General features: G+C 34.8%; 1 protein-coding gene across 1 annotated transcript; it reads right to left on the bottom strand.

Annotated features, from left to right (window-relative positions):
- Positions 1-969: 969 nt before the first annotated feature.
- On the bottom strand, positions 970-23,371 carry LOC113492527 (dynamin-like). Its single transcript, XM_026870011.1, is given in 19 exon segments — positions 970-2,144; positions 5,341-5,484; positions 7,677-7,803; positions 7,806-7,829; positions 8,050-8,284; positions 8,420-8,629; positions 9,840-9,881; positions 10,672-10,791; positions 11,063-11,250; positions 11,561-11,667; positions 11,974-12,131; positions 12,349-12,486; positions 12,835-13,042; positions 13,301-13,510; positions 14,736-14,928; positions 15,742-15,945; positions 19,022-19,171; positions 20,010-20,083; positions 23,053-23,371. Coding segments are annotated over 19 exon segments (2,760 nt in total). The 5' UTR covers positions 23,217-23,371; the 3' UTR covers positions 970-2,080.
- Positions 23,372-24,634: the final 1,263 nt, after the last annotated feature.

Raw genomic sequence — 24,634 nt, 5'->3', positions numbered from 1 at the left:
AATAAGTGTAAAAATACTATTTACGACTACATGTAACTAATAAAGACTCGTTTTGTCTACCGTCAACCGTGAACTCTTCGTTAGATGAATTTTTCTTTAAAACATTGGGGCAACAAAACCCCAAAAAGTGAGCGGGTTACGGACTAAAGAAACGCCTGCTGTGTGCTGCCCCCGAAATATGCCAATCTCTTCACTAAACAATTCCTGACTGTGCTTTTATTATAGTTTAACTAGCTGACCCAGCAAACGTTGTTTTGCCGAATTTTTTTTTTCTAGTTGTATGTATTTTTACTGCCACATTATAAAAAAAATAAAAACAATCAATTTTGTATAAAAATTAAAATATATTTTTTTAGTGTGAGCAACCCTTATCACTTAGGGGTATGAAAAATAGATGTTAGTCGATTCTCAGACCTGAATACGCATATAAAATTTGGTAAAAATCGGTTAAGTCGTTTCGGAGGAGTACGGTAACTAACATCGTGACACGGGAATTTTATATATTAGAAGAAGATTTAAACCTAAGTGATAATTAAAGCGGTACTAAAAATCACTAGATCAAGTTAAAGGATTACCAAATAATAGTACTTACTTTTTCCTATGATCATAATACATATTGGCATTCTTTGGAATAACCAGTCAACGAATCATTTCGCTTTTTATCACTCTAAAAGGTAACAGTAGGTACTCATCAGTAAAGGAAGTAAAACTTTATAATTATGAACCATTTTTAAGAACGAAGCTAACTGTACGCAGATTAAATCGTCTTGATATTAAATATAATATATGAGTTATTTAGTATGTCAACTTTTGCCATTAAGTAGTAATGTTGCCAATAAATAAACATTTATCGCTCAAGTTTGTAACTCCCTTAGTCAACCCTTTCAAATCAATAACAAATTTGTTATTAGTTTCGCATAATAATATCTGATTTGTGTTAGATGAATAAGGATCAATAAAAAAGATATACATTTTTATTTACACATTTATTACAGTTGTATACAACAGTACACAAGTATAAACAGGTCTATAATAATATTTTTACATCTATATACATGTAATAACCTGGCGCGGGACCATGAGGCTAAAGGAATGTATCAAAACTAAAGTAATTCCCTAAAGCGGTTAACATAACTCGGATCGAATAGTACCAGTAATTTATATTTTAATATAGTAAAATATAAAGCTTGACTAGTCATACGGCACGTACAAACTTGACAATTCGGGTTAGTCAGCTTTAAAAAGCCTCTGCGTTAGTCTGTAGCTCAGTACACATAAGAATCTCGTTTAATATCGATGCCATTAACGCCTCACTGCTCACGTACCAGGCTTTAATACTAAATGCCACAATAACACGATTAATGTGAAATAGTACATCCCTACTTGAAGGCGAAACCTTATTTTCGAAGCCTCTTCTATCACAAACGTGCCATTATCCTATATAATATCAGTCGAAGATCCGACAGCTTGCTACACACATGTTTCCGCCGCGTGGGCTTATGATGTATACGAACATCGAACCAGATACTAGAACCTCGTAATTAATTTGAATACATAACAGTTAATTTCAATAAATAAGTAAATATTGTCATAGTAACAAGATTATGTGACATACTTATAGTAAATCTAAATATCGCGTGCTTGTGCTGTTGGTGGCAATTGTTTTGTAAAAGCACAGACACAAACATTCTTACAATTTTTGTCGATAAATGACTCAAGGTTAACGAATTTAAAATTAGCAAAATTATTCGGTTGGTGGTTTTCGTATGACTACGCGCTTAAGCTCAAGGCAAAATTAATTTTGTAATAGTTGTCACTGGTATCACTTTCTTGTACAAAACCTTTCATCTTAAAGCGAAACAGTAACATACAGCAAGTACTCCTTCCTTTATGGGCTCATATTTTAAATTATAAATTGAACTAACTCATTTTAAATTCTAGTGTATACAATTTCATCGACTTATAGTCATTAGTCAATGCTAAGCATTAAATAAATTGTAAGCAATATAGGTACATAGTAGGGAACATATTTACAGTGACGATTACGCAGTATCACAAAATGGCGGCGAAGATGAGGCGCTTAAAATGGCCGCCCGTTCTGCGGTCGCTCGGGTAACTTCGGCGGCATGTTCGGCATCGGACGGCTAACAACACAAAAATACATATTAAAATATTGTTCATACACACAAAAATAACGTTCATATTATTTACAGTGATAACTAAATACGGGAGTAATGTAATTATGAATCAACAAATAAGTCACATGAAAATTTCGAAAAATAAAAAATTGTTAGTACAATTTCAATTAACATTTAGAAGCACAAAGCAAATGGGTAAGTTTAAAAATATACAATTACACATAAATAATGCATTATGCCATGCCACCGCTCTTAGGAGGTTTCTTGCGAAGTTAATATTTAAAAATAAAATAGATATCCTACCAAAACATTCATTCCTTAAACAGAACCTAAACTCCATGCGACTATTTAATGAGCAATTTTCAAACTTAATTAACATGTTGAAAATATTTACACGGGTAGTAATTACCAAAACGCATGCACCAATACCTAGTACTAAAACTCAACGCAAGCACGATACTGTTCCTAAAAACGTATTAGCAATCAAATAAATATTTCAATAAGCATATTTACAATCAAAATTATTATTAAACGAATAAACAGATCATAATTATTATTTTTTGTAAAACCGTCTTATTGAAATATTTCTAACATTATTCAAAGTCAGCTTACCTAATTTAACATCCTGTAGATAATATTATTATCCGAAACTGTTAGTAACATAAGTGAGTGGCATGTTTGCCAAACTACTGGAATAAATCAAACGTCTTTAGTACACATATAGCATTTAATTACTCTATTTATACAGCATAAGATTAACAATATTCATAAACTATATCAAATCCAACAATCACTGCCTATACCGTTCGATGGTACTAACGCTATTAACAAGATAGAAAGAGAAAAACGTTTAATGATCGATTACTTTGTATATTATTCAGCTAATATTGAGAGCAATGAGTACAGCTATAGCGTTTAACACTTCATTACGTGTAGGAACTCGGTTAGCTAACGCCGTCGGTCGCGTCGGTCGCGCGATGGTCCTCGCTCGACACCATGTGCCCTCTCACATACCGCGGGTATACAATCATGCTCGGAGGTACCACTCTACCATATTACGACTTGTATCTTGATACACCACTGACACTACGCCCAGTGTCGCTCTTTTCGTGAAATGATGACATTCGTCAACGGCTGTCAACGACAAAAATGGATGCAAGATGATTCCAAGATTAAAATATCGATAAGCTTTATTTAATATTTTTAATAACGAATTCATATTGTATCACCATCAATAAAATGATCTAATAATTGACCAAAGGTATTGCTAACAGCAACAATATATGAGATAACTGCTTTGGTCTTATCCATTATAAGTACAATTAATTTTACATACACTTGTTAATCGATAATATCTCGTTATGAGTTCATAAGTTACGTGTTACCAGTGGTTACTAATACCAGATTATACCAATATAGTTGTTTAATATACAACAACAAACAAGCTGGGTATAATTTAGAGTAAATGCATAAATGTTAAATACGCTTCGTCGCTACTGGAGACGGAAAGAGATTTTAGACGAGCGTGTTAAGTCCTAAGCTACTGTAACACCTAGACACTGACGTGAGTACATGTTGCAACGACTGTCACTACGCAGCTAGTCCTACGCGACAACATTGGTGCGGCAACATCAACAAATTATGTTTTTACATAGTGTACAAAAAGTCTAGCACATTACAAAACAATATGATATGCTCGTCGAGCCCCCGGCCGTATTCCCGGGGCCCGTTATGTCCTTCGCAAAACAGTTCAACTACGTAATCCCAATATACACCTATATTAAGCCACTGAATGTAACATTTACAATTTATCATAACATAAATTTAATTACATCATAATTATAATAATTAAAGTAATACCGTGGAGTCTTCGCACTACAGTATATGTATGCATTATTACATAATCATGAAGCGCTGTCGAACTTACATCGTTCACAGATAATACTGAATTTTAATAGTTTCATAATTTTGACGCTATACACAATTTCGTCATGTCTTTTTTTCTTAGAACAAAAATAATTAAAAACTATAACCTAAAAATTTTTACAAAACGCAACATGTACAAATGTAGAAATATCTGCAAGTATTCAATGATTTCGCTGCCTAAGGCTTTTTTGAATATTGAATATCTCGCAAACGTATCCCTCGTTTGGAAATATAACATTGGAATGTTTACGAAAAAACCTATGCCACATAATTGGTAACAAAACATGTGTTTTTCAAATATGTCATGGTACTTTATGTTTAACATAATAATATGTTTTATTACATGTGTGATCTTCGTGATGTTTGAGCAATGATTTAATGCAACTTGAGCAAAACAATGAAAATTTGATACTCAAAGCAGCAATATAATGTATTATAAAAATAAAAGTTCAAAGGTAACGTTGGTTATGTATCACTAGAAGATGTGCAGGACACTGTTACAAGATACATTCAGTTACACTCACAGTTCAGACGAGAAGCAATGTATTACACTGTACAACACTGCAACGTCCAACACGTTTAGTCCACACATAAAGTTTACATAGCAGTTAAACAATGTGCTCTGAAAATGCTTGGACAAAGTCACACAAACAAAAAGCAAACAGAGATTCTTTAAAACATCGCGTAAACTTTATTTTGTAACACTGATGCTGAAGAAAACCTCATTATTTAATTAAAAAAGTCATACTTTAGTAGGGTTTTAATAAATATTAGTGAGCTAGGGAAACCTGTTAAATTGTTATGGTTAAAACTCACCAATACTATAAAACGTATTAGCTCATCTCAAAGTATAAAAAACGGTGAGATCAGTACTTAAACGATGTTTTAAATTACGAACACATTTATAACGTGTGTCCATAAATGTACAGAGATTTTTATAACAAGGAGAGAATTGGTTACATAGATCATTATTTGTAACAAACGCAGTCACTTCGTGTAAATAATGTTATTGTTTATATCTCTAATATGTACTATAACAAAGCGTCTACGCAAATGTGGACTGCTGTCATATCCAGGCAGTGCTCATTAGTCAACTGATATGTTCGTCAAACTGTATACATGTGTTATAACAATGACAATTGATAAGTCTTGTATACAGTATTATTGAGAGCCATTTGTAAACAAAAATACTTGGTAGGGAATAGGGAAGTGACTTCGTTTGCTCAAATCGCATACAGACGAGTATTTGTGTGTTATTGTACAACGTCGTGTTTACTTGAATCTGGCGAAGGCGGAGCTGAGTTCGTTGATGGCGTGGTTGGTGACGGCCTGGCCCACGGCCTGGTTGATCTGCTGGCGCATGTGCGGCGGCAGCTGCCCCACCACGCCCGCCGCGCCCGCCGCCGCTCCTCCCGGCCTCCTAGTTGTTTAGTGTCAACATTGCCTTTCAAATAGGGTACAACAAGCAACTCATGTATGAGGGGAGGGGCATGACTGTTACCCCTTTCTCAGAAGACAAGTCACAAAAGTATCCTCTGACAGAGTAATGACTGACAGATTACGGCCATTTTGTTTAACGCCATTTTGTATTTTAAACTACGAGAATTGAACATTCCCGAACTACATACGTCTAGTGTATTGTTATATACAAGATGCAAATGTCGAAGTTGTAAACACAAGTTTAGAAATCAAAAGCTCTCACAGCTTCTCTGTAAGACATTTCGGAGTAACGTAACCGCCATAATATGCTAGTTGATAATGGAAGGCGCAACACAAAGATGACCCACAACTCTTACAGGGCAACTGTGATCTGTTATAGACAGACCGGTAATATAAAAATATAATTTTTTGTGCCTTTATTCTCATAAAAGTAAAAAGGATTTTAAGATTCTAGACCAAGCTCTGTTAGTCGCTTAATAATATTATGCTTCAATTTATTTTTTAAACCATCGGTCGGACTACAACATCGTTTAAATTATCTACAAAACACAATTTTTTTACTGGGCTTCAAATATACAAAAAAAGGAAAAACCAGATTGTCATTCAAAGAAAAAAACACACAAAATAGTTCAGTGGTTAGCATGTTTGTAAACAATAAGAATTAAGTTGATACATGATCGAAAAGAATAGTCGTACACTGAAATCATGAAGATCACACATATATTAGTGTACTAAGCATGCGGTGCTGTAATATCGATATCTGTTGGTAGTAAAAAAGGAACGAATCACGAATAAAACCTCTTTGTTAATTACACCCAAAGTAATGAGAATTAAAACCAATTAAAAAGCTGTTTACTGTTTAGTTATCCTGCCAGACGTTTCCCACCATACATCGAATATTTTAGGTAGACATCAATTACTTAAATATTGGTTATGTGAACTATGTGCTCATCTGTAGGCAGCCTGAGTATTCGATGAGTGCGTACACAACCAGTTTAAGCAAAAATATAGATTTAGAAATCTCATTACGTATTTTAGAATAAAAATATATCTAAATTATATATTTTATATAACCTTTCGTTTGACGAATGGCTGCCCACAGATGATTCATACGTAGACCCTATTACGTTTAATTTGTATTCTACTAAAAGTTGTAGATAATTTCCAATATTATTTTCATAAATTTTATGGAAGCAACATTTTCTCAGACGTATCATAAGTATTGATCATTTACATGTCTAATAATAATATTGTATATAACATATGTATAATTTATTTATAAATTGTTCGATATTTGTTAACTTACTACAATCACGGTACAGATACATTGGTTTGATAATGGAACAAATTGAACCTAAATATTAAATATGTTTGTGACAATTATAAAATAGTTGTATAGAAGTTAGCGCGCGCTGTCCGACTGATGTTAGTGTGTAATAAGTTAACAAGTTCGTAGTTAGTGCCTTACGTCAAAACGTAACTTATGTTAGTGAGTTAGTGCGCACGCGCCGGCCCGCTTAGCGCCGCCTGCGAACACATACACACACTCAGCTGCCTCACTCCGCATACATATCTCTATTAGTAATAAGTAAACATGTTTTAGTCATTTGAAGCCTCAACCCAGAGTTTAACTTGTCATTATAATTTTACCCGTAGCATTAGTTTCCCTGTTTTTAGCTTTGTCATTAAAAGATTACCAGTAAGTGATACTATCATATAAAGCACAATATATTATATTACTGCAATTTATGGCTGTTACATCACCCACACAAATGCCTCGAGTAGTACGTTAAGCGAAGCTTACACACCGATAGTACCGCGGCGAGCGAAAGCGCGCATTTACTGTATTCAACTCTAATACTTCATACATAATACTGTTAGAGAACATTCATCACGTCAATCGTGAGTGCTTCAGTAACTACGTACACGAATGCAATATTAGTTATTTTATTGGGGTAGCCTCCGAAGAAAACTATTATTATTTCAACGTAATTTTCACAAATTTTAACTGATTTTGAAATTAATCATTCTTAATGCAAAATCGTCTAAATTGGCTTGGTTATTGAGTTTATTTTAATATCTTTAGCCAATTGAACCAACAAGTGTAAAGTGAACCGGAGACCACCCTGTAGATAGATAAGTGTGACATTGCAGATATGGTGTAGTACTTACGTGGGCACGAGCGGTGCGGGCAAGCCGGGCTGCGGCGCGGGGCGGCCCGACGGCGGGGCCGGCGCGCCGCCGCCCGGCCGCGACGGCAGTGGCGGAGCGGGCCGCCCGGCCCCGCCGCCGGGAGGGGCGGCGCGCCACGGCTGCCCAGCGAGCCTGCCGGGAACACACCTTCACGACTCACTTTTTTGTTAACAATAGCAAAAAAATGTTGCATGCAATTTGTCTACTTCATAATTAAGATAAATTATTAATTCAAAATCAACCGCCAAATGATGGAAGGCGTCTAAAAATAACCTAAGCATTAAACAAATTGTTAAGTTAACCATTGTGACTGAAACACTCGTCTCGTAAGTATGATTAGCGAGCTACATACCCTGCTGCGCGGGCGCGGCGCGGCGCGGGCCGCCGGGCGAGGGCGGCGACAGGCGCGGGTTGGAGTCGAGGCGGCTCTCGAGCCAGTCGTTCTTGACGGGCGGCGGCACGGGCGTGCTCACCGTGGCCATGGACACGTCGCCGATGATCCGCAGCGCCTCCTTGCACGCGTGGTACATGCGCAGCATCTCCTCGCGCTTCAGGGCCTCCTCGGGAGACTCTTCCATCATTTGAGACTAGAACATACAGATTTAAGAAGTTTAAAGATAACTCTTATTGTTCAAATGTTTCTTACATAATCTACCCATATCACTGAAGAACGATCGACCTCAAAGTCCATCAAAATCAAATAAAAAGTTTGTCAGTCTCACCTGATCACCAGAAGCGTAAAGGTGAGCTAGCAGCTCTCCGTTAATAAAGTCTTTGGCATTGTTGATGATCATCATCATGATGGTCTTGGGCACGAGGTCGCGCGTCGTCTTCGTCACGATGCGCATGTACGAGTCCACCAGGTTCCTGATGGTCTCCACCTGCCGCTCCAGCTGAGGGTCCATGCTACTTGTGCCTGAAGTATCCGAGTTCTGGAAATAATGAATTCGTACTGTCAATATCTAGTAACAATTTGGATTTTACTCAGCTCTCGTAGAAACGATGGAGATTACCACTAAATTCAACAGAAATTTTACTATATTTTAGGTATTTTTTTGAAGTGTGCACCTAAATGTTAAATAAGTACAATATTTAACAAAGATATGGTCAATTACTTAAATATATCAGCCAAATAGTCACGTTTTTTCAACAGTTGCAATTTGTGATAATCCCGTAGACAATGTTTAGCGCTTAACTACCTTTCAATTGTTATAAATATAAACGCATTTGTAGCTTACAAACCGTACGACATAAAATGAGACGTTATTCATTTAGACCCCTATCACACTATACAATAGCCAAGCGTAACCCTTTTAAATTCTCCTAAATACCGAAACTGAAACGCAGAAAGCTGGAGACTACGTGTGCAACAGGGGCCTTAGCCAAAATTACAATGAAAAAGTTATTTTTTTTACTTATTTGAATTTATTAATTATTAATTCATTTTTTAACCGCATTCAACATTAGCCAGTTCTAAGTCAGGCATGCGTGTTAAAAAGGTAGAGAATATTATACCCTAGCTTCAATTAGCCGAAGAAACAAGCACTGAACTTACAACCAACTGACTACTGGAGGTTAAATAGATATGAAATTACCTACTGTTAATATTGAAGGCCATTAAAATATTCATTTAACATAATATCTGCAGGATATAAGTATTATCACGTTTACAAAGCTCAATAAAATAGTTAATAGCAGTTTAATCATATAAAATCTTCAAAAATTTTCAACGATGATACAATGTTCATTTTGTTACAGCATGCTTATTAAAAATGTCTACTTCGTATTAGTATTGTGAGCAAGTTAAAACCAGACTTACTTGAAATACAAACGCAAGAGTTTTTGTAGTAGATGCAGTGTTATAACTAAAATACAGAGTATTTCACGAAACATGTCATGTATCATGTAAATAGTTAATGGAATAAAAACCAACCAAAACCAAGTTATGCGACGACTGATGTTGCTCGCACTCCCGTGTGTATGCTATTCAATACGATGCTCAGAGCGATCCTTCTTTCCAAATGATTATTCGCGCATGCAACAACTTTTAATTGAAATCTACCGCCTAAAAAATATATCACATCACCTTTTAAACAAGACAAAAATCCAGCAAACAAAGCTTTAAAATCACGACTCACTTACTCTTCTTTTATTTCCACCCAACCCCAGGGAAGGCAGAAATAACTAAAAAATAAAAAACATAAACATGCTAAAACAAAATTGAATCTTCCACAATTGTTGAAATCAAATAATTAAAAAAAACCGTTCAGAATCTTGCAAATAATGCTCAAACAAACGAAGCACGACATTCAGATGTTACACCTACTATTAGACTGATATTAATTATGAAGTTTTGCTTGTAAACTTGAGTGAAGAAGTTAAAAAAATTACGTTTGTTAGAATTGAGTGGCGTTTAAATATATGATGGTGAAGTGCACGTGACACTAACATTAAGATTACATAACAGCACTCTACACGTCTCATGCTACATCTTCTGGAATGTATTTCAAGAAAATTACAACTACTCCACCGTTGTTAGATAAAACAGTAGACACATTATATACTAAATACAATATATTACATAATATTACTATTTTATATATAAAGTTATTCTTGAAATTCACCACGGACGTTATGTTCAATGTGCGACCACCGTGTTTTGTGAGAACGATGTACTTGTGTAAATGTTTCGTAAAGCCTGTATAGACAAACCTCAGTTCCTTCATTCTGTATAGCATGGCAAAACAACAGATTTTATAACATATAATTGATATATTTTATTATATAATTCACAATTACATTATCATAAGAAACAGTACACACCGTCGTTATTATAAGCTATATAATAAGTAAATAAGCTCAAAAGTAAATAGGTTTCCAATAGATTTAAATATAGGAAATATAGTTGAAGGGATAAGAAAGATCGGAATAGTAACAGGCAGTTATAAATATCGAAGGGTATGTGTGTGCTAACCTCGTCACCGTTGGCGGCTTCAGATGTTTTCTCTGGGTAGACTCCGGCGCGGAGGAAAGACGCCTTCCACGAGTCCACGTCGTCTTGTGTCTCACAGGACAACTCGAGCTGCTTGTAATCCTACAAAAGAGAAAACAAATAAAAGTTTATTCTTCTAATGTGCTGATGTTCAGGTTATCCTTAGTTACGAGCTTATGTTTTAGTTGCGACTGAGGGTTGGAATTGTTCGGACTTTTACGGCTCGTATTAAAAACGGTTACTTTGTCATGGGCAAATGGAATATAAAGACAAATATTAAGTTTGATATCATCACGATAGATATCAAACTTAAAGCGACAATAGAAACGGGGTCGTACAGCAACAATGTAGACAGTTAAATGTTCGTAAGTACCTTGTAAACGTTCCTGCCTTCGGGGTTGAAGAGCGCGAACATGTGCCGCCGGGACATGAACCCTTGCTCCAGATCCCGCAGCTTGAGTCCGTCCAGCGGTAGCATGTACTTCTTTTCACGCTCCTCCTCGTCTTTGAACCACGAGATGCTCTCGGCAGTCAATACGAACCAGTAGTCCTTAGACCCACCTGTTCCAAGAAATAAAGAAATACAATAAAATGAATTAAAATCTATTACTCAAAATTGTATTATAACTTATTGTTAATACTTTTCTAAGATTTTAAAAACGTTTAGATTAGTTAGATATGGTATGCTTACCTTTAAATGTTCACAATTTCCTTTTAGTGAAAATAGCTTCGAGTTAGTTGTGTTAATTTGAGAGTGGGTGGGCGGCAGAGAAGTGTAGGATCGTCAAATTGATAATACTGCTGACCTTGATATCCCACACTCTGTAGGCAATGTTTTTAAATATTTCCTTACCTTAAATATTTAACATACCTTTCATAATTCCCAAGTTATGTATGCACATGTATCCTTTCCTGATAACCTGGTTTCCTAAAGCACGGTGTCCAGATTTAGCTGAGTTCTCAGATTGATTTTGAGCACTGGAAGGCATAAATTCATGACTTTAATTTTTATGACATTAGCCTAAAGGAAGTTCTTAACATTGATTGGGAAGTGGAGATGACAATACGACAGTAATTAAAACTTCGTATGTCTGTGTGTGTCAGGCTAATAAAGACAGAAACAAAAGTATACATTTATTGTTGTTGCCACTCCTATTAATAGTTTACTGAAAAGGTTGGTTTTCTTTTAGAATGTATTTCAATATGCCTACAATTTAGTGTTGCCAGTGTTTCATTAAGTCTCATATCGTCGCCTCCACATAATAAAACATATTAATTTATTACTTGGCAAATCCTATGAAGTCCTCGTGGTTGGTGTTCATGTAAGCAAGTTCACAGTCAATGAGTAGAACTAGTTGATCCTTGCACATTTGTTCGCGGGATCGAACATAAGACATGATGATACGTTCGGTCTCTTCACGCAACCGGGGGTAACGAGACATCTGTAATCAGAAAAGATGAATCAATAAATGAACATATATATACCGCCGTCTTTGACTCATTTAATTTCATAATGCAATCAGCCCTAATTTTTAAACTATTTTAGTTCATTTATTTATAAATCACTCTATCAAGTAAATCTATATAAGATAATTTCGTTAATTTGCAGTAAATTCGGAACAAATATTCAATATTATTTTGAAGTGAATTGAAACTTACCCTTTCAGTACAGATACGGACGACGTTGGACAGTTCAGACACGACGAGGTCGACGCACTTGAGACTGGGCTCCTTTAGCCGAGCGATCTGTTTCTTTACGATAGCCTCAAACGCCATGTCCGGTGTGAACAAACCCACCTGTGTGACGTCATCGCATTATGTTTCAGTTTTTATTGTACTTACGAATATTACAGAGTAGCTCAAACTAATCGCTGTTGAGAGTATGGGCAAAAAGTCTTTTGTAAGTGCTGTGGTTGTTTATTGTTCTGTTTATGATGACATTCAACAGATACAAAGATAAAACTATGTACAGAATTGTTGTTTAATCAGGGATGATCATTGCAGATCCCTCTTTAATATTACAGCCATGATTAAATGATCCGGTAGTGAACAAAATGTTTTTTGTATTGTTATAGAAACTCTCCACTCTTCTTCTACAGACAATAAAAAATCCTAATATGTATCTTATGTATCAGCAATGCTCACCCTAATACCGTGGATGTTTCTGATAGCGAAGGCGATCTCCCTCCGCAGCTCCTTCTCGTCAAACTCCATCTTAACGATTTCGAATGGGAATCGTTCGTGGAACAACCGATTGATTTTCGCACCTCCAGACAATTCGTTAGTATTGATCTGCGCCGAGCCAGATCCTTCGATTGTGCGTTCAAAGTCCGTTTGCAAAGTTTGGATCATTCTGTAAGGGACAGAATATTTTTTTTTTTATTACCATCAAATGTAAAAAAAAACAGTTTTATTTACTTAATCACAGTAGGATTTCATATTCAACAAGAATTTTTTTAATGTTTCCCCGCAAAGTACTGTGCAATAATTCATATACTTGCTACATTATGTTCTGGACTTGCGAATCTCATCTCAAATTTAATATCAACAAACAAAGCCTTCACCGAGGCAAACTGTAAGAGCATGATATAAAATAGTTTTGTCAACTTACTGCAACATAGCCTTAGTCTTGATAGAAGGATCGTCGGGTCTAAAGTGTTTGTACTGGTCGACATCCTTTTCGAGGGCGAGCAGTTGTTTCTGAAGCTTATCTCGGAGGCCGGGCAGCGTGTCGCGGATGTGGTTGGTCAGCTGCTGGTTGAGCACGCGCTGGAGGTACGGAGTGCCGAGCCGGTCCGCCATGTGCCGGTATGATGGGTGGCTGGACGATAAAATGGGAGGGTTTTATATTGACGGTTAATACACGGGTGTAGGAGACCAGCCGTCTATTATTAATTATATATCATACATACAAGAATACATAAGCTGTGTAGATATGCAGTGATAGTATAATAAACTGTAAAAACGATTAAAAACTTAGCTTTGTAAAGGGTTAGTTTGTATTGCCTTTGCCTTAGTCGAATAAAGCAATCGAGACTTATGTAGATATCTCTTGTTTGTGATATGTGTTAATGAGGTATTCAATCAAAAATAGATTTTAGGTCTTACTAGTATTTTCTCGTTTGTTTATTTGTGCGCTATTTGACAGTTATTGCCTGGGTTATCAAAACTCTTTATTAATTTGAGATTCTACATATTAAAAAAATATATATATTTTTAGTGCTTATCGTTTTCCCTGTATCTAATAAGGAAACTTAATAATTTAATTTGTTTCACTCTCTTTTAATCAGATCCTTCTAAACGTACATTTTCCATTCATTAAAAATATTTTAAATTTCAATGTATCCAAACGTTGAGAGAATCTTTAAATTCGCTTATTATCTCGCGCAAATTGTTATAGATATCGACGTATGGACGACTCTGGAAGTAGGTCACTGTGATAGACGGGTGCAACCTATATGTGTGTTGCAACGTCCCATACTAGACCCGCTCACAACGAACATACTGTATTGACAGACAACGGAAAGAGTAGCTGTTTACATCGAGTTTTAATTAAAACACTGGCTTAGCTGCTCTTTGTTTTCGAGTCCACGTTTTCACTTTACAAAATAAGTTTTATACACGACAGGTTACGTCGTGTTTAATACAAACAAATTGGTAATTATTTACTTTGCAGCATAAGTTTGTTTATACGTTTGCATGAATAGGGTTAGACAAAACATTAAACAATACTGAAGCATATCGAACACCTAATACGAACGATAAAGATATATAATCGAGGTCAATTCTCAACGGAATAGTAAGTAGGTTGATTAGGAGTATAATACAGCCAGCAACAGAAGTTGATTAACTAAGTGACATCAATTGGTGAGTATGATGGCAAAAAACCTATGCTATAAAAAATAATTACGGAAACGAATTCTCCGTCTTATCGATTCGATGGAAACTGAATTGTGTCGGTCTGTAGCGTGGTACTCATTCAAATTGTGTAATTTTTTTTAAATTGTAATCTTCAAAATAACTTGTGTTGTCGATAGTACACATACCTAAGGAAGAACTTTCGCTCAGCGGCCAAGGCGGCGGCGATGTCCTTGCGGCCATCAATGTCCTTCTGTGAGCGGTTGACGACACCGATGTACCCGCGCCGCAGCGGCAACAGCTTGTTCTCGAGGACATCGCGCGCGTCCGTGCCTTCGTCCATCAAGTCCAACTTCGTAATCACACCAATTGTGCGAAGACCTATACACAAAAATAAACCTTTAGTTTGTATACGAGTGTTTTTATCACTGTTACATGTATTTTTGTTCTTTCGAACTACCTAGACTCAACATTTCCTATTTACTACTCTGAGAAGAAATTTCGAGACAAACACCAGAGTCGTTACTCTTTTAAAATCTAGACATTTGTTGGTATATAAATAAAATTGTATAAACAAATGATGAGTACTTCCTGGGTTGGCCTTTTGACCCCATTATCATGTAAAGCATACTTTTAAGAAAACAAACTTTTTTTACATATTATATTTCCGTTCAGTTTATATTATCTGTATTAAAAACAAGTAGCTGTATCTAGCACGATAACTCCAACAACAATAAATACAGACTAAGTAGTTCCGAAATATTCCGAATGTGTAACAAATTACTAAAGCAGGACGGGAGGAAGGAAAGGTATTAGTAAACAAAATTCTTTAAATGCCAATTTGCTCGTAATAGCATAACGATAATGTTACATACAGATTCTGCTAGATGTTTTTTTCTTAAAAAGATCGGAGATGTTTGCAACGATTTGCACGGGTCATTGTTTAGCTACATTAGACAGTGCTAAACAAAATGGAGTATATTACTAAAGACATAGCACACCAATTGAAACATGCACATGGCAACAAGACTTTGTAATGAAATCAATGTTCAGAACTTTTACTACAAGATGGTCCAGAGAAGTTAGATAATACGGTCATCATCCGGACTCCGAACAAGTACAAAACATTACAACAGCGAAGTTAACTAGATCATAACATCTCATATTACATCATGTAAATATGAATAAACTAGCCTTGAGGGTCGACTTCCTTCGCAAGTTTCAAGGCATCGCTGTTAGCCAAGTCAGTGTTGGCTGGCGTGACGGCAAGGATGAGGCAGGATTCACGGCGTATGAACTGGAAGATCATGCCCTTGATCTGTTGTTCGATATCCACGGGCTGGTCCCCGATAGGTACCTTCGTGAGACCCGGCAAATCAATCAAGGTCAAGTTGAGCACTGTGGAAGAAACAAAACACTTTAGATCTATTTTAGTATCTTATTGAACGTATTTGAACTTTGCTTCAATATTGTCAGTTTATACCTACTGACAATTCTGTAGCGATGTTTTCAAATGATAGAACTATTTGAGTATTTAAAATGTTACAAATTGAAGACCTGTAGATGTTTCCATCGTTCCTTTAACATTTTGTTTTGTTTTGTTTATCAAATTGCTGTTTACTTAAAAGTAGCATCATTAAGGTAGTGCTGAGTATCGTCACTGTCAGAAAGCATGGCATAGATGGTTAGCTAAGCGTAAATGCTAAATTGACCTATAAACCTGCTGTGCGTGCCAAAATATATCGAATCTTTTAAAACCAGTGAGTAATGTTGCATACGTAAGGCATGTTTGTATTTAAAGTATAACACAAGGTCATTGTTAATGCCTTATAATAACAATGTTTGACAACAATATTAATGTTTTCAATTTGATTCTAAATAAATAATTCAAAATTATATTTTACTTTTATTAATCACGAACTCAATGAAATGAGTTCAAACCGATAACATTTTATGTTTTTTGCCAACTAATGAGTAATTAATTGTGCTTTAGGTATTTAAAAAGGAACGCATCATTTATTACTAATATGAAAACTATTTTCCCGCTGCTGTACTGATGAGTAAAATAAAATAGATTATATTGTATTACATGATAAGGACAGATAGCGTTAAGATTCTAGCAAACTTTGTAATCATGAGAAACAAGATCCCCGTTGTGTTTTTCGATATATTAGATAAGTAGATAACATTCTCGGAAATATGATATCGTTACTATAAAACACAATACATTTGAAAATCTCTTTTAGTATTTGTAGAAGACTAATGGGCAAACAGTGAAACGTCATAAGTACCCGTTAAATATCTCTCTAAACTCCAATGTTGCTACAGAGACAATTGAAAGCGTACTATAGTGAATCCAAGTCTGGTTACAAGATTTTTCGTTTATTTAGAATTAAAGGTAAATACTTTTCGCATTCGGGAGAAACCGAGTAGTTTAATCAGCATTGCGTCTAACAGCACGACTAAAAATAATTATAAAAAAAGGAAAAAAAGATTTGATTTCAGTCGTTGGCCTGTTATCGTTATGCAATAATTATAAGCATCATCTGTTATCTTGTTCCTGTAATGCGAAACGTCCGCAACTGGACATAGACATTCCGTTTAGTTTATCAACGGAGCGTCGCGATGCCGCTAAACTGTCATATATCTTCATACGTAGCAAACATGCATGTACATAATAACAACAACACTATCCGAACATCACAAAAGCATTAGCTGTTATGTAGGTCATTATCAAACAGCATACAACATACCTACACAATATAAAACGATCAGCGTAATTATCAAGATTGCATAATAAGGATTAGTATAAAACTCGCATCCTTTATTTATTCTAGCTACACGTAATGCAGTGAATGGATTATATACCTAACAGGTGTATGTATCTAGATGTTAGTAAAATAATTATTTTTCAAAGTGAACTTGAGATGGCAGCAGATGTTTAGATTTACCGCAGTCGAGCCTTAAACTGACGAATGACGACAGTTGGTTACTGGGATGGTTTTAATAATGAGGTTAATCAACTTAAGTGCGGTCATGTCTTGATTAAAGACCGTTAGACCGTAGATCGTTACCAAGCAAAACTGCGGAAATCTGCGGAGTGAGCCATTTTATATTTCGTGTCGCTTTTCATTTACCCCTGTCACGGCTGTCACTCACATGCGTGCTTACCATCGTACACTTTACGAAAGTTTGCCATCGTGAGAAATCATAAGTTTACGCCTCTTCATATCTACTTAATACGTATCTTGCAAAAACAGTGCTACAGTGATAGGTATTGGCTAGCAAAATTGTAAAATTCTGTATCTGTTACGTAATTTCCCGAAGCGGTTAAGAATTATGCGAATTCCACTAAACCTTTACATATTTCTTTGTAAATGTCGTCCCACACTTTTGAGTTCGCATTTTTAGCCGAATGTGAATGACCGGCCTAAGCATTTCAATGCATCACCAGATAAAACTTATCATTTGTCGTTCCACGCCCAATTCTTTAATTAATGGGCACAAAAACCTATATTAGCAGTTCATTGATAATAAAGTATTATATTCCACTATCAATTAACTAGCCACACGCTTATCTTAAGTACTTGATAAAACCTGACTCATGTATTTGTGGGAATCATCTCCGTCATATAGCCGGCTTGTTACATTAATCACGTTACATGCCGGAGGAAAATACTGTTAGCAATTTTTAGATAAAATTTTATTTTTGGCACACCATCCTTCTTAATAGCTTCATTTGCTATTGTAGCGCTAGATGTAAATTCAGTTATGAAGCCAAATTGTTACAGCTTAACATTCTTTCTAGAGAGGATAAAAAATAATGACCTATAAAAACAAAATAAGATCAATATTCTTCAGTCATTATCATGAGTGTGACCTTGAACAACCAGTAATCTCGAGTCTGTATTACATACCGATGTCCTATTTGTTCGGGACTAGTATGACTATTTATTAATATTACATTGATTCTGTGACAAACTAAAGCATTCTGACAATAAAATTAATACTTCGTCATTGTTCGACGAGATAACGAGTGGCACGCATCATTCGACGGTCAATGACTTTCGTAAAAACGACAATCTATAACGTTACGCATGCGTATAAAGATGCTTTACCATTCAAGTGTCAAATACGATTTAGTACTATTAATTTATGCCATTTTATTCAAAAACTAGAAAACGTCAAGTTTTGGTTATGAGTAATTTCTTTAATTGTGACACCCACAAAAAATACATAATGAGCTATACATGAATTCTGTCGCTGTTATTTTATGGTTATAAAAGATTAATTATATTAAAGTGATACTCGTATGTGTAGGCTGGGTATGTATATTACGGAATACCTATAAATTCAACATTCGACATCGTCTACGTCTTTCATCGATTCTGTTTGCGTACTCCTTCCTTTTCCATTCTGGTCTGTACTATCATAGTACGCTTGTAAAGCTGTAATACATTATGTGGGTACTTACCATTTGGCGAATATACTCGTAGATTGATAGGCACGGGCGATATGCCTTTGTTGGAGCCAGTAATACGATCTGTCTCGGCTTCAATCTCTGCACGCACTTCGTTGAAGTCGACGAACTTCTTGCCTTTGCAATGCAGGAACTCCGCATATTCTAAGAAAACATGCATCATTGTAGTCTCATTTTAAAATAACATGTTTATAATTGACGGTAGCTATTTACAGAAGGATTCGTTTGCGAGTTTTTGGGCTTTAACATGATGAAATCATATAATTTATAAGTTAACAAAAGTGTTCGTTTTAATTTATTTATTTTATTTAGTTCGGTAACTTTGAGTTTTTCGCGATGAGATCCTTTCTGTATGCAGTTATCCTAAGAGCATTTTTGACAGATTCAACGAAGTATGATGTAGCTTTGTACAAAAAAATTGTGACCATAAGTGACTAAAAATACTTCTAAAGTATTTGTAATGTAATGAAAATCACCCATTTATGTTACAAACACTTTTACTGACTACAGTAATAGGATGAATTAGTAAGCCAATTAGTTGTTTAAACATTCAAAATACAGCTGAAGGTTAATGATCACATTTTGCATACTAAAGAACAACACCATTGCCAAAATGTGTTAAATAAACTGTAACATTCATTAATCTCACATATATTCACCTTCCAACACTTTTATGGACAAAGATATAATTATTAAACAGTAACAGCAGTCGCCCGCGACTTCGTCCGCGGGCTTGGAAGATATAAGTTATGACACCTTGGGTTACAATATCGCAATTTTCTTACGGAACCCTAATATTTTTGAAATAAATTATAGCCTATGTTCAGCGGGGATAATGTAGCTTCTCAACGGAGAAAGAATTTTTAAAATCGAACCAGTAGTTTCAAAGCCTATTCGTGTCAAACAAACAATCAAATATTTCCTCTTTATAATGTTAGTATAGATAAAGGATTACATATAATTTTGTTGTAATTACACACACCTGCATTTCCATGTATAAGCTGCAGAATCAATGGACGTCGAGTTACTATGCCGGAGCCTCGTGGAAGGAAATCCCTAAAACAAAAAAAAAATGGAATCATTACATTATCATATCTTAAAACTATGTTCGTCGTTCTGGACTAAACACGTTGCAAACCCACAATTAGCACAAAGGGCGAACTAGCGCCTGAATGTAAAAAGGGAGCCCACCCTTAAGGTGCCAAGTACATTGGTTTTTTTCTACATTAACTCTTTTACAGCTTAAATGGACTCATAGTAAAGGTTTAGTAGGAATAAAATATGAGGAGCTCGTGGCTGTGCTATAACCGCATAAGTGATTCGATCACAGGTTAAGCTATGCTTGACGCGGTTGGTCCGTAGATGGGTGACCATCTTTGTCATAGCGAGTTCCTCCGTGTTTCGGAAGGCACGTTAAATTGTGGGTCCCGGCTGTTATTCCTACATCTTTGACAGTCGTTCAAGGTAGTCAGAAGCTTGAAAAAGTCTGACAGCCAGTCTAACCAAGGGGTGTTGCCTAGGTAACTGGGTTGAGGAGCTCAGATAGGCAGTCGCTCCTCGTAAAACACAGGTACTCAGCTGAAACCGGTTGGACTGGTAGCCGACCCCAAGATAGTTGGGAACAGGCTAAGCCGATGATGATGATGAGGAATAAAATATGAATCTTCTGCAAAATTAAACCCTCAGTAAAGATAGTTGATACAATGCAATTTACTCTGTAATCACTGTGGCACTTTGTAGTTATAAATGAGTCATAAGCATACAATCAGAAAAAAATATATACCTAACACATGTTTCTTGTTTGTATGATGCTGAAACAAATAGTTATTTTACATTTACTTTTTATTTTTTTATAACTGGCATACCTAATGGATATTATAATGGTTGATAGTGAATGTTGCAGGGGCTCAAGAATTTTTATACTTTACTGGTTTTTTTAATAGCAATTTGGACTTTGTTATTGAGACTGTTTATGAAGCTTGTACTGAGAACTTTAATAGATATGAAGTGTAGAACCCGATTTTATAATAGGCCAAAATCATGTTAAGCTAAACAAAGACAATTTCAGCGAGTGCAATTTAGTTTTTTCGTACACTATTGTCAGTGAGTTCTAAGACAAATTATTTATTGTAAAAAAAAAACATTGGATCTTCTCACACTTAAATGTGATATCTTTCCAATTGCTTTGTGCTTTTAGTGATATTGGAGATTCAATTTAAATCTAAATTTACTCACAATACCATACTTACTGTAACATATTTTCATTATTTAGAATAATAGACTATCTATACATACATATTTGTATGAGGATGATAATTTTAAAAGGACAATTTGAAGATACACCTCATGCCTATGTATTACCCTGCATTGTAACTTGGAACCTGGATGATACATCATATAATATTTTTTCTAATAGTATATCAAATAATTTTGGGTATATATGTATTTGAGCAGCATAGTGACACCATAAGCTAGAAACAAAAAATGTGTAGAAATGTAAGACTTTAGTCTCTGTTAGGCATTAAAACCTTCAATATACTATGTGAATGTTTTAAGAATAATGTGTAAAGGTATTAAAAATTTATGTGAGTCCAGAGCTCCGGAGCTCCAAGTTCCTGCATTGAAAAGGCAAACATTTTGAAGCTAAAGCTATCCAAAGTTACATTTATTATTGAAATGATACATGCTATAAGACCATAATACATTTAATTTTGGACACTTTAAATTAGATGAGACAATTAGAATTCAACTTTTTATTGAAAATTGTTTTTAATTCCACAACCTTATAAAAATTCTGAAAATTTTTATTTGTTGGTGTTTAAGTGTAAGTTCCACTTTCAGTACCAATAAAACAAATGTAAGTAAATATATTATATAGATTTATTCATGTGACTTTTACTACCATCCTAACTGTCATAGAAATATCATGCCTTTAACAGTATTCTGTGTTCAAACATGATATACCATAATAACTTGTACCATTCATAAATTACCAAGACAAGTATACACTGTGATGTATTTGTAAGGAAATTACAATGAAATAAATTATCACTAGTACTCAATAAAAGTACTTAATTATTCTGTAAACACATTTGTGTAAACAAAACAAAACAATCTTATTTTATCACTGGTATGCGCAAACAGTACATATTTTTTTGTTAAATCAGTCATATATTTTATATCTTTAAATTATAGTGTTTATGTTTTTTTTTTTATAAAGCTATAGTTTTTTTAAGACAATATAGTCAATATATTGTATAGACAGTCTGTCAAAAATTTATCATTGTGATTTTATTGTGATAATTATATTTTTTTTATTCTTATTCCATGAGCTTAATATTTTTTTGCTGAGAGATGAGATACTAAGAATTTGTTGAATTACTGATGATATTTTAACTGTTATAATGGTTTTTTAATAGTACTCACTGGCTTATAGATATAAAAGGTAATTAATAATTCAATTGGATTCTAATTAAGATTGTATTTTTAGTAATAATGTCTGTTTTTAACACATTTTAGTTTATAATTTACAACAGGGTTACACTTTTCATGACACATTATAGGAGGTTGGTATTTAAATACCCTACTATAAAACATAACTCTACAAAGTTCAGCAATGAAGTTTGTGAAAGTAAATAATTTGCCAAAACTAAGAATACAATTTTGATACTTCAGAAATATAATCAAATATTATCGAAAATTCACACAGTTAACAATGAATATGACCAGATATATTTAAGTAGAATACTCAGATGTGAAAATTATTTTGTATTGTCTAAGGTTATTATGACTCATCACAAACAACGTAAGTTATGTTGTACCTAGGTCCTACAACTTCCTTACCGTTGTCTGTTTCCTATTTTATCAAGAAAACGCTGTATTACTACCGACAAAACTACCACTTTATAACGTCGACTTTACAATAAACAAAGGCATTATCCCAACTTCCGACATCGTTTGATCTACTCAAAACGGTTGCAATACACTAATTAACTTCCTATTGAGTACTGGATACGATATCTTACCTGCCTACAAAGTTTTCTAACACCGAACTCTTTCCTGCAGACTGACCACCCACAACTGCAATTTGGGGGAGATCTAAAGACATGTGCACGCCCATTTGCACAAATGCATCTTGCAATTTGTTTACAATAGGGATTAACTGCTGCATTCCGAAATTCCCAGCCATTTTTTTTAAGATACATTAAACTTTTATCACTCAAAAACACTAATGACACTTGCTCATCATCAATTCATCATCGATAAACTAATTTATTTTTCAATATGGTGGTGGGTGGTTACGTTACGTTACGTTTCGATACAGCTTGATTCAACTACTGTCATAAGAAATAAACCGAACGTAGGTTAGCAGAAAGAACATTTCAAAACATTCTCTGTCTTTGTCCCACCTAAAAGCTCAAGGGCCTTTAAGTTGAGATGTCTTATAATTTACATTCCATATCTTTATTATTTAGCATTGGGTTAGTAGGAACTTGAATGGGTGATTAGAATGATTCATTAAATGGTAATATGCATTTAATAAAAGCAGTATGCTAGTATCTAGTCAAAACTCATGAATGATATGCATTTTACGTATTAACCCTACATAACCATTGACATTTAGAGCATTAGTAAATCAATACAACTTGACATGCGCACTAAATCTAGGGCAAAATATAAAAATATCATAACATAATATTTTTTGTACTGGAAAACAAATGACCAATAACAAATTTAATCCTGTTAAAATCATTTGAGGTACATTAATAAAACGTAATTTAAGAAAAATATGTTGCCAACAAAAAATACTTATTCAAAATTGAGAAAATCACGTTGGGAACTCAAATCAAACCAGTTCAAGACTTAGATATTTAAGTATAGTTTAACTGAGCATGAAGGAGATAATATTTAAACCAATGTATATAACATACAAATTGAAAATATTTGATTTTAATAAGATAGTATCTTTAATCACCCCTTCTCCTTACGTAACGGGTTTTTTATATCAAAATTCTTGCGGTTTTAACTATACCATCATACGTACTCGACAGGTACGTTAGTTGTATTAATGTTAATGAAAAAAGATCAGAATTATTTTTGCTAGTTTGTACGCACTGATTATTTTTTTGGGTCGTGGTCGTGGGTAATGAGCTTATTCAAGCTTAGGCAAAATTATGGATTTTATCTGTAAAGTAAAATACGAATATGTTTGATTGCTACAAATTACTTACCTGCCAACAAAATTTTCCAACACAGAGCTTTTTCCGGCTGACTGTCCTCCCACAACTGCTATTTGAGGTAAGTCTAGTTGCATATGCACACCCAATTGTGTGAATGCATCTTGGAGCTTGTTAACAATTGGAATCAATTGTTCCATACCCATATTCCCGGCCATGGCCATGGCTGCCGGTTGTCTCAAACACTCCTCGTATTATGAGCTTCTCAGCAGATCTTCGCCTACTGATTTTTCTTTCATCAATATGGTGCAAAGTATTCACGCGCAGGCGTAAATGTAGAGGAAAGTGAACTATGTATAGTATAGCATAACCCCTGGGAAAACGTATAACGTATTTAAATTTAGATAAAAAAGAAACAATATTTTGAAAA

This window comes from Trichoplusia ni, chromosome 4 (assembly GCF_003590095.1).
Source record: "Trichoplusia ni isolate ovarian cell line Hi5 chromosome 4, tn1, whole genome shotgun sequence".
Classification (NCBI taxonomy): domain Eukaryota; kingdom Metazoa; phylum Arthropoda; class Insecta; order Lepidoptera; family Noctuidae; genus Trichoplusia; species Trichoplusia ni.
This window is presented reverse-complemented; position numbering and strand designations above follow the sequence as displayed.